Source organism: Crocodylus siamensis, chromosome 13 (assembly GCF_052110815.1).
Source record: "Crocodylus siamensis isolate JL-2025a chromosome 13, ASM5211081v1, whole genome shotgun sequence".
Lineage (NCBI taxonomy): Eukaryota > Metazoa > Chordata > Crocodylia > Crocodylidae > Crocodylus > Crocodylus siamensis.
In genome coordinates, this window is record NC_143407.1 from 24,141,773 (window position 1) to 24,155,979 (window position 14,207).

Below are 14,207 nucleotides of genomic sequence, written 5' to 3' on the forward strand. Positions count from 1 at the left end.
ACAAGCTGGATCCAGCCCACAGGCCATATGTCTGATACTCCTGATTTAGATGATCTCTGCAAATTAATAGCAGGAAGGTGCCAATTATACTTAAATACTTGCTTCAGTCATAAGGAGAAAAAAAGAAGTGTTTGAAATGCCAGCAGAAATTTGCCCTGCAAACAAGAGCATTAACTTTGCATTAGAAATTACACTGAAATTCTCCCAATACAGAAGGGCTTACTACAATTAAGGGAGTCTTTCAAATCTTGGGGCAGTTATTCCAAAGTAGCAAAATTAGCAGGTCTTTATGAAAGACTCTCCACTTGAATTGACTCTATTTACAAATATGCAAAAGCATGGTTGTACAAATGCAACTATAATATCTGTGTGTGGGAGCTATTTCTATGTTGGGGGAAATGGAAAATAATCTTTTACCTGGAAGTACTGAAGATATGTTATCTGCAGACAAGCTTGAATCCGGTCTCAAAACAGCTTTCTTTGCTAAGGCAGCATTAAGATTTTCTTCACCACCTTGCTTATCTATAGGAGGTTCCATTTCATTACAATGATCACCTTTCCCCTAGAAACAAAAAAAATACATTAAGAGATTAGACTACAATGTAATGCATCAAATTCCAGTGATAAATTATTATAAGAGCCGTAATTTCCATACAGTGGAAATTTCTCATCTTCCATTTTGCACATAATGTTATACCCAAACATCAAGTGTCCTTACATGTAAAACTATTTATTCAGCTCACAAAAATCAACTAACCCCTGACATGTAAGGTTGGGAAAGACACTGTTCCTTGCAACCCAGAGAAACAACAATGGAGCCCAGAAAGAGGAATTATTTTATTTTCTCCCACACAGTTTGGGGTGGGGGGGTAAGATTCACCTTCAGGATTTGCTTTTAATAAGCAGATCCAGTTAAAGTAAAATCTTTAACCATCAGTTGAACATTTGACCCTCTGATGACATCCTGTGTTATTGCACCCTATATTCCTGGACTAGAAATGACATATTTGTGGGCAATTGAGAGATTTTAGACTTACACTGTAATATGTAAGAGAGCTTCTCCTTGGTCTCTTATCAGTTCCCTTGACTGGTTTCTCATCACCATGTTCCTCCTTAGCACCATTCATGCAAGTGGTCTCATTTTTGGGAAAAGAGTCACTTTCTGGCAACATGCAGAGGAGAGCTAAATTTTTCAAACCTGAGGGAGAGGGGAAAAAAAAAAAAAAGATTACAAGAGCTATTTAGAGACTTGATGCCAAGACATAGGGCCAAAATAGAACAGAAGGGTACAAAACAATGAACTAACAAAAAACACTTCTCAAACATCTCTCTCAAGTCTCAACACTGAACTACACTGGGCCTGAAAATGTGTCCTATTGTTTTCAGGAAATTACATAGTTTAAATCAGATAATGTAACAGAACAAAGGGTAACATATTCTGTACCGAAAAGATACAGAAATCAAGGTAAAAAGGACAATTAAAATGAAAGACAAGCACTGTGACACTAGGAGAGGTGAAAGATTTAAATGTAACTTACTTTTAATTTTATAGACTGCTTAAATATTTATACAGCAAACTTCTGCATTAGTCAATTAATACAGAATGGTGGAAACTGGTATAGATTTGTGACATTTATTTTCTGGTAACAATCTTCAGCAATATGGTGGCTGGAGCTAGAAACCCCAATGTTAGTTTTAAATATAATCTTTAACTTTCATATATACTATATGCAGTGATCTACTCTGTCACCATATGTTGCACAGATCAGAAACTTATTTTTATGAAGTTTTATTCAAATCAATGGAACTTTTCCTGCAGCAACGTATTTCACATCAAGAACAGGTTTAAAAGAATCTCACCGATAGTGAACGGAGGGCAAAATACGCTTCACTTTTTTTCTCTTCTTTCACTATCCCCAGGCACAAAATAAGCAAATCTGTATCAGCAGCCATAATCTCTTCTCTTGATAGAATGTGACAGGGATAGTTAACAACTGAGATTTCTGCGCATTGTCTCCAGTGTTTCCACACACAGATTGTCTGAAAAAACCTACTTCTCTGTTTCATGCTCCATGGGCAATAAGGACACTGTCCATGGAGATACCAGACATTTATACAATAACCATAAGTATTAGCCAAATGCCCTCAGATACTAAATAGTGGGTGCATCTACACATGCAATTAGCATGTAGCATAAACTCTAGCACAGACTGCACCAGAGTTTATTTCTCCCAGGCGCAATGTTTACGTGTGCATCCAGGACTGCAGCACATTGAGTGAGCAGGGGGCCCAGGGCTGCTCCACCTCAGTTCAGTGTGCAGCGGAGGGGCTGGCTAGGGCATGAGGGTGTTACCGTGTGGGGCCAGCTGGCAGGCAGCCGCTGCACTGTAGCAACCTCATGCCCCAGCCAGCCCTCATCACCATTTAATATGCATTTCAGAGCATGCATCTACTATGCTGTAGGACAGCACTTGTTGCAGACAATACGATCCTACAGCATAGTTAATTAATTTACTGCATGCTAATAATACATGTAGACGGTGACACTTCACTGCTGAGATAATTAGTCAGCTCCACAGTAAAGTGCGCACACAGTTGTACCCAGTGCTTCCCTTTCCTGGAAAACTGCAAAGTGACTAATCAGAGACTTTGTACAGGAAACCAGCAAGAAACTATTTGCTTTAATTCAGGAAGGTCTGAGTCACCTTTTCCGTTCTGGGCTTTCATTAGGCAGTCTCCAATGAGTTGTATGCACTGATGCTGTAGATCTCTGGCATGACTGAGGACTTGTGGCTCAAGTTTTTCTCCTTCTACTTCTTCCCCACTGGCCAGGTCTGCACTGTAGAGTGTCAAAGAAGCAAACAGCAGCCACGAATAGTTGTGGATGTAAGGCTGGATAAGCCTCTGTCGATCACTGATTCGAATTGTTACCATCGGGTACACTGTGATGCTGTGAGTGGGCAGGTGACTGAAAGAAAGTATTAACAGTTGAAAAGTTTAATAGTTTTCTTGGATAAACAAGGAATAAGGGATTAATGTATGTGAGAAAAGAAGGCAAAATAAAAAAGAAAGCATGCTTCAAAATTCCAAACAGCAGATATTAGCTCAAGTAGTGGGATTTTCAGAGCTCCTGTTGCAACAAAACAACTCTGAATTCATACTTGCTCACGGACATCCTATCTCCCCAGAACTGGAGTTCTAGAAATCAAGTTTATGTGAAGAACTTTAGTATCAATCAAGGAGTAGTGCCAGTAAGGAAAAAGAAAGCATCAGAATGCAGAAAGTGCTTCTTTTGTATTCGCCTACCACTACTTACCAAAATTTTGAACACTTCTGAGCAATGAACCACTTTTATAGCTACAAATTGGAAAAAACCTGCAACTAATTTCCTTTGGAGCCTGGGCCAGGATTCAGAATTTTAGCAACTTTTGCTAGATGAGTTTTTGGTGAAAGGGTTTTACATTTACTAATTTTCCTCTAATGATGGCAATTTGGTAATCTCATGTCAAGCAGACATTGGAGTGAAATAATTGCTTTTTTTTAAAGCAAGGTAGGAGTATGGGATCACACAGTAATACCTGTCAGAATACTTTTTGGCCGAATAACATCCATAACAAAGATCAAAGTCATCACAAACGTTGCAGTTCATCCGACGACCAATAATAACACCTTGACAGTGATCGCAGGCATACTCCATATTAACCATTTCATGGTCATCTTCATGACCTTCAGGTTTAACTCCACCTATGAAGAATTAAAAAAAAAATTAAACAATTAAAAAAAAAGACCTGTGGGTGGAATGGAGGTGTCTACATCTTCCTATTCTAAAAATCTTGAAAAACCTTACTCTTTTCTCAACTTCTATACCAGTGGTTCTCAACCTTTTTAAGATTCCTGGCACCCCTGCATAGACCCAAAAACAGCCCTTGGAAAATGTCAGCTCTTAGTTTTCACTCTTTTTTGCCTACAGAAAAATAGAGCAGTTTTTCTATTGCAAATAACTCAGAAAGACTACAACTATGGATTTCTATTTGAACTCTTTGGCTGAATCCAGATGTGCAGGCACCTGTAGTCTGTGGTGCTGCAAACCTCCTTGCAGTGCTACAAACCACACAAGTTGCATGTTAATCAGCGTGCAGTGTGCTAATTTGCAGTGCCATGGCAAAATCTGCTACCAGGATCACCCAGTAGCAAAAAAAAACACCTGGGAAAAACGCAAAGCAAACCATGCCAAAGTGGAGGGTGCCAGAACAAATGCAGAGATGGAGGAGCAGGCAGCCCTCTCCTGACTCCACGTGCTGAGGAGCCCCCATGCCGAGGTACCCTGCAACCCAGCCGGTCAACTCCTTGACTGGCTGCGAGGCAGGGTGCCACAAGATGGGGGAGAGGGCAGCCCTGGGCTGGTTGCTTCCCTGTAAATTTGTGCCTCAGCACAGGGGCTTCACTGCAGAGCCCCTGCACTAAGGCACACTGAACCCCAGTGCAGTGTGCCTAGAAACAGCAGAGCAGCTAGCCCAGGGCTGCCTGCTCTCCTGTCTCGGGACACCATGCGCCCCAACCAGCCAGGAAGCAGTTGGCTGGGGAGCAGGGTGCCTCAACATGGGGGCTCCACAGCGTGTGGAGACAGAGGAGCAGGCAGCCGTGCCAGCTAACCCATGCCGAGGCACCTTGTGCCCCAGCCAGCCCCAACCCACCACCCTGCAGCACATGAAGCAGCGGGAAATGTGTCCCATTGCAAAGCAGACAGGCAGGGGTGTCCACTGCAGCACAAATTTTTGCCATTAATATTTGTGCTGCTGCAAAGGCTTGTCCCTGCTTGTGTGGACCTGGCCTTTGGGTCTATCTTGTGAATCATGTTTGATCTAAAAAGAAAGTGGTCTTAGTTCTACACAGCTGAACCAAGGTTTGCAAGTTGGAGTACAGCGAAGAGATGATACATCCTCTTACTGTGATGCTGTATTTTCAAGGGGCTTTTTCTGGTTGAACGCCATTGTTCTATACAAATCTAGGGAGAAAAAAAGTTTCAACTCTGGCCATATTTTCTGACAAGATCCTTACCTAGGAAACAAGTTTTACACAGATCCATGTCATTACACTGTAGACAGCGGTAGCGATGCCATGGTGCAATCTCATCACAACCGTCACAGGATATGTCTACATTCAACAGGTCACAGTAACGAGCAACAAACATGTGCATCTAGAACAGTACAGGGACACCATTTACTTTCATAAATCTTTCTTAGTTCCAAGAAAGCAAAATAACTACCGCCCCCACCAGAAAGAAAACAAAGTAAGACACCCCCATCCTAAGGTACGTTTCAATAGCCCAACCATTTAATAGAAAGCCAACTAGAGATAGGTACTTCCACCTTTGTGTCTTTGAAAGTTTCTTATTTAATAGGGGTGTGCAAGACGGGCCATATTCGATCTGGATTTGGCCCAAATCAGGGACAGTGATTCGATTCATCAATTCGGATCACTGTCCCCAGTTCAATTCGGCTGAATCTGAATCTTCAATGCCGATTCAGAGAATCGGCGATTCGGCCATAGACACAGCTTTTAATGCTTTTTCTACATACCTCGAAGTACCAGGAGTGGCCTGTGAATGCTGCAATGGTGGGGCGGATGAAGCGTCCCACAGGAGCGGGGGCCCGCCCCCACCATGCTTGGCAGTCAACCTGGAAATGGACCAAAAGTACTTCTGGTCCACTTTTGGGTCTGCCACAGACTGCGCAGGGTGGTCCCTTGCACCCCCCGGCTCGGTGATCAGTACAGGGGGACTCAGGGTGTCCCCCCAGACCCAGCAGGCACCAGTTGCCAGGCTAGGGGGGACCTCCAGTGCACTCTTCAGTGGACACAGAAGTGGACCGGAAGTGCTTCTGGTCCACTTCTGGGTCTGCTGCCAAGTGCTCTGGGAACCCCCACCACTCCTGTGGGATGCTCCATCCGCCCCAACATGTCAGCATTCACAAGCCTCCTGGTACCCTGAGATACGTAGAAAAAACATTTAAAGCTGTGTCCATGTCTGAATCGTCGAATCTTCTGGAATCGATTCGGAGAGATTAAAGGATCTCCATTCGATTCGGATTCGGAGATTCAGCCTCCGAATCGGGCTGACTCTCCACCAAATAGAATTGGGGACCGACGCTTCGCACAGCCCTATTATTTAACATCTTCTTTAGATTTACAAAAGGGAGCCTGAAAGAATGAAATAAGCAAATTATGAAGTCACCTTTCTCTGCTTCTCAGGGTCTGCTTGAGCTATCTTTTCATACCAGGTCTCAAACGTTATATCCTGACACTCATCCATCCACTCACAATTTTGCCTGTAGTCTGTAATTTCATCTTCTTCACTCCACTGACTTAAAAAAAAGAAACAAAGAAAAGCCCAAAAACACAAGCTTAAAATGCAGTTTGAATGCAAACAGACTTTATAACAATGTAGGCTAGCATAGTTTACTTTAAAAACAAAAATCCAAACTTATAAATGTGCTGAGGGAACAAGCTGCCAATATTTATATTTCACTTGGATAACACCACAATATTCCAGGGACTTCTTTTACAAAAAATTATTTAATTAACATTCATGGAAGATCCCCAGGGAAATTCTAGATTTGCAGAACTGTTGTTGGTTAAATCTGCTAACCTTAGTTTTCCTACAGTCTATTTTCCCTCTAAAGCAAACTGGAAAGTGCAAAAGAGTGCTAAGATAAGCACGCTTTGATATGCAGAGCCAACACTCATGAATGAACAACAAGATGCCAACTGTCTTTGGGTTACCTGCCACCAGTGCCACACTGCTCAGACTTCCGCTAGTGCAAATGCTATTGCCTTATTACACTTTGGCCAAATTGTCAAAGTACTAAAGTGACTGCCACTTGGGTGCTTTACAAAATTCTACCTCCTTTGTCATTACTGTTTTTCCTCCCTGCCTGTTCCAACACAGTTCAGAATTGACCCTTGCCAGAAATAATATCAAAACCAAGTTCTATATAAAACATTAGTCTGCTTACCTAATCACACTGTCATGAATACTTATGTTTTCTTGTGACATGGTCATGAGGAGATGTGGTAACTGTATTTCAACAAAGAAGGAAAGATCATTTGGTTCCCAACTCATATCCAAAAGGTGAAGGAGGGTTGTCTGCACACAGGATAAGGCAGGGAGCAATGATCTAAACAAATTGGGAAGAGAAACCATGACAGCTTTATCCTAAAGCTGAAGCAGTATGATTAGGGAAGAAGTGGAGGGTGGGAGAATAAAATACTAGTGACTACAATGTTTTAACACATCTATTCTGTGCTAAATTAAACATATCGGGACTCCATTTCCCAAATCCAAAAGCTCTAAAAATGTCAATAGTTCTAACCAAAAGTCTGTCTCACCATGCAACTGTAACGGAGAAGTGCACAGTGGAGTAGAGAGACTGCTAATCGAGGTTTTCTTGATTTCTCAAAATATACTACAGAACATTTACAGGTATTAGTACACACTTTAAAGTATACTGCACAGTTAAAAATTATTACCGTAAACAAAAAAGTGATCTAGTATTGTGCTTTCCTACATACTAATCAGTAAAACTATACTGAAGTTATTTTGTAATCTCATTTGAGACACAAGACCACATATCAGAAGCAAATAGGAAGGAAGCTATAAGGACAAGTGTAACAAAAATAAGACCCCACACCACACAGGTGAGCTCTCCCCCATACCTGTCATTTATGTTACTAAATTCCTTCGTGGCATTGACCAAAAATAAAACCAGCTGATAGTAGGACTGTCGAATTTCTTTGTGCAGCTCAGCACCACAGCCTTCAGAGTTTCCAAAATAACTAGAAGTCCAAAAAAAGTATGTTTAGCAGATAGGGTCCATCACTTCATTTTACACAGTAAACGGATACCACAAACTATGCACATACTAAATTAAACACTTACCATAAGTAAACCGATTTTCAACTGAGCTTTAAAAAAACTATATAGACATTGCACTTGAAATCCCTAATAAGATGTTCCAAGGGTATCAACGATACCGAGGTCAACCACAAAGTTTGACCAAGGACTTAAAGGGGGTCATTTTAGTGAAAGAAAGCACAAAAAGGCCAATGCATTCACAAGAAAAAAACACCACTGAGAAACCAGCTAACAGAGCTTAGACAGCATCGTTAAGAAGAGGCTAGTTTGGGCAGTAAATTGCAGGCAAATTAGAACAATCAAATCTAGAGCCACACGAACACCACTAACTTAGTTTCTCTCCTTGGACCATCTCCATATATGCCTAAGATGATCAGTATTCATGAACAACCAAATGACTAACAAGATATACCATGTACCACTCTGAAAAATCTAATTTTACAACCACAAACCTCACCATAGACACCTAATCCATTACATGTATAAAGGAAAAAGTGATAAGAGACACACACCTCCACATTCAAGAGTCTGACAGGCACCAAAGAGAAACTGATGCTAGGTTTAACTTTATGAACCAACCCAGACTTAGGCAACAATTTAAACGGCGTCAACAGACAGAAGGCTGTAGAGGAAGAATGGCTTGAAAGCTACTCTGGTCTCATTTTTTGGCTGTTGTGATCCCATTAGATACGTGGGAACATTTCCACAGCTACTCACTACTAAGCTGCATGATCTCTATTGGCAGGACAGCTAAATCTCCAAGTCCCACTTTGAAAAGTTAAATTTTTAAAATGTGGCATGGAAATTGTGCACAGCAGCGTAGATTTTGCTCTCAGCACCATATACAGAATTGTTCTTGTATCTGCACCCACAAGGCTAATCACTAATTTGGATTGGTTTAACCTTCTAAAACCAGTAAACAGTCAAAGCTTACAAAGATTTCATAAACAGCACTGCGCGAGGTTTATCAAGGTAAGAACTTACTTGGTAAAGTCTTTCTGGCAGGCCAAAAGTTCCAAAAGGAAGAGTATACAAGATGGATAGAAACAGTGTGGCTGTCCAAGGGATTCTAGGCACTGGCGGACTGTTTTCAGCACTTCCAAGATACTCTGACCTTGGGCTTTTCTTAAAGTGAGGACCTTTAAAATGCTAGAAAGAAAACAAACTCCCTTTAAGGACTTCAAAATACTTGTGCTTCATGACTTGTAATGCAACAGACATTCGATAAGTTAAACAAATTTGACTTGCCGGCAGCTAAATCTTCACCGTGTTCTCCCAAAGCTTTGTAAATAAAATATTTATTATATTTAAAAATGACAATAAATCAAAAGTCAGAGCAAGGTGTAGAGCTGAGCACAAAACTCAGGACTTACAACTCTCAATCTCTATTTCAGCTTCTAAGTTGTTGGGTGGGTCTGGAGGCATGCCCTCGAAATTAAATTTGCAGATTGATATTTGATTTATCTGGTTGAGGCACCCTCTAATTAATCAAAGATTATTTATTTATCCAAGCCCTCCCACCACTGCTAAGCAGCTGGAATTTCCAGACACATGGCTTTCCCCCCACCGCAGTCAGAAAACACTAGCCTCCTGTTAGCAGGCTTGGTGAAGCAGGACAAAGGGAAGCTGAGAAGAGAAAGAAAATGCAGTTACTGAATTTACTCGTATACAAGAAGAGGTTCCCTTCTATTTGGCATGGGGGGAAAAGCCTCTCGTCCTATAACGTCATAAAAGGAAATCTCACTAAATACACTATCATTAAACTGCTGCAAAAACCAGCATGTGGTCTGCAATAGAAACCAACTGTGAAGTCGATTAAATGCAGCCAACACTGAGCATCATTATAAAACACAGGGCTCACATTGGACAAACACACTAATAATATCCTATCACAAGAACAAGTTCATATAGCTCACGGGAGAGTAAAATACAGCCCGTGGGCCACTTCCGGCCTGCCAGGCAATTTGATCCGGCCTGTGGGGCCCTTCCATAACCCCTGGCCTTTGCTGCCCCTCTGCAAGCCAGTGCCTCCATGCAGGAGGTGTGGCTCTGGTTGCTAAGAAACCAACCCCCACCCCACCCCAGCCTGGCCTGACCCACCCCCAGCCCCAAGCCAGGGGGCGCTGGAGATAAGATACCTCTACCTGGCCGAGGTTTTTGCCTGGCCACCCCAAGGCTGTTTCTAGCCCTCCCTGCCTGTAAGCCTGGAAATGCTGGTACGGGCCCCAACAGGCCATGACCAAGGATTCCTGCTGAGGGAAAGGGAGCACAGGGAGCTGTGCACTCTGGGGCTGGCCCTGCTCGTTGCCACTACGTGTGGCCAGAGACTCAGGCAGGAGCACCACTGGGTCAGGTGAGGCTGGCCCCACATGCTGCCATGTGCAGCCAGGGACTTGGAGGGAGCTGCATGTTATGGGGCCAGGTAAGGCTAGCCCCACATGCTGCTGCCACCTGTAGCCAGGGACTGGGTTAGGAATGCAGGAGCTGCATGCTATAGGGCCAGGTGGAGCAAGCCCCGCATACTGCCACCACCTGCGGCCGGGGACTAGGGTGGAAGCGCGGAGCTCTGCGTGTTATGGAACTGGGCAGGGCTGGCCCCACTTGCTGCTACCACATGCTGATCCAGAGACTCAGAGGACCCTTCCCACCACCACACATGCACACCCTCCTGCCTCCCCCATCCCCCACCATACCCCTAACACATACCCACACTCCCACCTACTGTACCACACCCCACATGCACACGCCCCCACACAATATACAAGAGTAAGATTGTATTTCAAGCTATTTTGAAATTGTCTGTAGATACATTATGCAAACGCACATAAATCAGGACAAAAAATATCTTTTTTAAATCAAATTAAAATAAGTTATAGTAGACGTTTGATTTTTTCAGTATGCGATTTTTTTTCCCAGTTTTAAGATGGTACCCTCACCTCCCAAAAAGGAGTACATTTGGGGCAAGGAGAGGGACGTCTGGTGCAAAGGTCAGGTTTACAGGTGGGACTTCTGGTCCCAAGATGGTGACCAGGGGGTGAGGTACCTGTCAAGGGGCAGGGCTACCCTTGTGGCCCTCGATGGCTCACCAAAAAGTATTCTGGCTGGAGGGCAACTTAACAATTGCCCACCCCTGGTATAGCCCATCTGAATAAGACATAAGGTAGTGCCCATTAAGCACAGCCCTCCTCACTACTAACTCTTCAAGTCATGGTGAGCCACAACATTGCACCCAGAATCCCCCTGTTGCCCCCTCTCTCAGCCTGCTTATTTCCAGGTTATTTTTTTTTTCAAATTTCCTCTTCACTTCCACATGCTCAAGGAGAACAGGGTCTGACAATAAGGAGAGGGGGAAGAGGCTGCCAAGGAAAGAAGTTGGGGGGAAGCAGAAAGCAAAGGCCTACCTAACCCCCAGATTTATTTTCCCCGCTGTAGCAGTGGGACAAGTTCAAGGCAAACCTCCAATAATTAGATTCTATATCTAGACAATTTTAACAAAATTAATATTTATACATAGAATCTAATTACTGGGGGAGGTCATCTTATTTTCAAGTAACTATGGTATTTTTCATTGTCTTCAAAGCCTGCCTGATTTAAAGGAGAGTCAGACTATAGCCTTGGCGAGCTAGAAGTGGGTTTCTGGCTGCAAGCCAGACACACTGATAATTCAGAACCTTTTTTTCAATGCTATCTTGAATTACAGATATGTTCCTAAAAGGCAAAAAAGATGCTTTATTTCATTTCTTCTAGAAAGCTATGAATTCACTTAAGTGCGAAGTATCAAAGCCTATCAAACTTTAATTTTTACTCACCTTTCATGGGAAAGTGACTGATCCTTAATAAAGTCTAAAATGTTTTTCAAGATGGGATATTTCTCCTTCACAGTGGGAACAGATTTAGGCTCTTCCATTGATCTGAAAGAGAGTAGCCTTAGTCTTCCACGGCTGAACTGAGGTTTGCGAGTTGGGGTGGAGGGAGGAGATGATGCATCCTCTTGCTGTGAAGCTGTATTTTCAAGGGGCTTTTTCTGAAATGCAGCGTTTGATTCAATTTGTGGCATATCTGGCACATGCTTCACCTTTGTGTCAGAGTCTTCAGAAACAGGATGAACGACCCCACAGGAAGATAGTGAGCCTGATGCTTGGAAATCTGCTTCTACAATAGAACTTGTCCTTTGACGCTTATTATTGTGATACTGTTTGATATCCTCTTGATCTTGTGCCTCCCAGACATCTGAAGCAAGGTCTTTACCCTTTGCTCTTACAGGCAAAAAATTCAGTAACAAAAGGCTCTTCTGTATACAGAGCTTTGCTGCATCATAAAAATTTTAAAAAATTAAATCAATAAAACCACCACACAATAAATACTATGGGCTTTCAATTTAGGGGAAAATGCCTCATTTTTGTTTTTTGGTTATAATGAGCTAGAATGGTGTTCTTCTCTCTAGATTTGTTTTTCAGCACTATCAGCTATTTAATCCACGAGTGTCAAACACATATTGCTCCATGGGCTGGGTGAGTGATGTAGGCCAGCCCATGGGCCAGAACAGGCCAGTGGGACCCCATAGCCCAGACAGCCTCCCCCTACAATGCCTGATCTGGACACTCCAGTGTAGATCCTGGAGCAGCTGGAGCAGGTGCTGTACTATACGCAGCACACACTTTGGCCAGACTGCACTATACATCTGGGATTGGCACGTCCAGCAGCTGGCTCAAGACAGGTGACACACGCAGTGCTGGTTTTGGACTGCTGGAGCAGGGGCTTCAATGTACCGCATGTCCCAGGCCCTGCCTGCAAGGCTGGTCAGGGGCAGGACTGGGGATGGATAACGGGGTTCTGTGGGTCAGATTCAGGCCACAGGCCACATCTGACACCCCAATTTAGTCCTAGTCCATTTTTGTCTAAAGGGGAGGAGGATCTGAATCTCTCAAGACCAAGTGCATTTATACAAAACATGCAGCATCTGTCAATAAGGATACATTTTAGTGACATCTGAACTAGCCTTCTTTGAGAAGGGAGAGACATACATCTAACAATAAAATAAAATAAAGAAATAGATACATACATACATAAATTAATTAGTAGGATGAGTCTACATATCAACTGGTTTGCAGTTATCAGGTAAAAATATTTGGAGACAGTATTTGTTACATCAACTTATTTATCCTTTTTAAGGGTTTTAAGTAGGGGTGTGCAAAATGGGCCCTATTCAATTCAGATCTGGCCCAAATCAGGGACAGTGATTCGATTTGTTGATTCGGATCACTGTCCCCAATTCAATCTGGCTGAATCCAAATCTGAATATTTGATGTTGATTCGGAGAATCAGCGATTCAGCCATAGACACAGCTTTAAATGTTTTTTTCGACATACCTCAAGGTACTAGGCGCACCTCATTAATGCCACGATGATGGGGTGGACAGAGTGTCCCACCGGAATGCGGGGGAGGGCTCCCCGCATGCTCGGTGGCAAACCCAGAAGAAGTGGACTAGAAGGTACTTCCTAGTACTTCTGGGTCTGCCAAAAAGCACACTGGGAGCCTCCCCACTCCCTCCCAGCTTGGCAATAGGCTGCGGGGGGGATCCTGAGTGCCCCCCCACAAACCCAGGAAGCACCAGTCACCAAGCTGGGTGGGCCCAGGGGGCCCCCCTGCACCCTCCCAGGCGGACGTGGAAGTGCTTCTGGTCCACTTCCGGGTCTGCTGCCGAGCGCGCTGGGGAACCCCCCCGCGCTTCTGTGGGAAACTCCATGCACTCCGGTATCACAGCATTCACGAGTCGCCTGGTACCCTGAGGTATGTAGAAAAAACATTTAAAGCTGTGTCCATGTTCAAATCTTTGAATCTTTCCAAATTGACCCAGCAGGTTCTGAATTGTTCCAGAGAGATTAAAGGGTCTCCTGATTCGATTCAAATTCAGAGACTTAGCCATCGAATCGGGCTGAATCTTCTCTGAATCGAATCAGCTACCGAGGCTTCAGACAGACCCCCTAGCTTTAAGGGGTTTAAAGGGTTTCTGAGCACAGAAAATAAGATACAGAGAAGGTAACACTGCGCTAAGGCACCAGGAAGAATGCTTACCAAGAGCTTCAGGGTTCATCTCAGTTGCTTCCACATTCTGTTTTTCATCAGTATCATTTCCCTTACTCATCAGGGACTTCTGCTTCATTTCTAACTGTAGACAAGACGTTAATTAAAATTAGTTAAAATACAATTAATCTTGCCTGTCCAGATGGCCTGGTGGCATGACGATTAAGCCACAGTTAGGGAAATCAGTCATAGGCTGGACTGATAAAAAACA

At 43.3% G+C, this 14,207-nt stretch overlaps 1 protein-coding gene across 1 annotated transcript in view; it reads right to left on the minus strand.

Moving 5' to 3' along the window:
• Positions 1 to 14,207, minus strand: part of ZZEF1 (zinc finger ZZ-type and EF-hand domain containing 1) — a 90,238-nt gene that overhangs the window by 26,365 nt on the left and 49,666 nt on the right. The window contains exons 28-38 of the mRNA XM_090025398.1: positions 13,988 to 14,081; positions 11,722 to 12,220; positions 8,897 to 9,061; positions 7,714 to 7,833; positions 7,014 to 7,175; positions 6,233 to 6,362; positions 5,059 to 5,197; positions 3,579 to 3,744; positions 2,706 to 2,968; positions 1,038 to 1,198; positions 418 to 562 (exon numbers count right to left, since the gene is read on the minus strand). Coding sequence (XP_089881524.1) covers positions 418 to 562; positions 1,038 to 1,198; positions 2,706 to 2,968; positions 3,579 to 3,744; positions 5,059 to 5,197; positions 6,233 to 6,362; positions 7,014 to 7,175; positions 7,714 to 7,833; positions 8,897 to 9,061; positions 11,722 to 12,220; positions 13,988 to 14,081 — 2,044 coding nt within the window. The remainder of the gene's footprint in view (positions 1 to 417; positions 563 to 1,037; positions 1,199 to 2,705; positions 2,969 to 3,578; positions 3,745 to 5,058; positions 5,198 to 6,232; positions 6,363 to 7,013; positions 7,176 to 7,713; positions 7,834 to 8,896; positions 9,062 to 11,721; positions 12,221 to 13,987; positions 14,082 to 14,207) is intronic.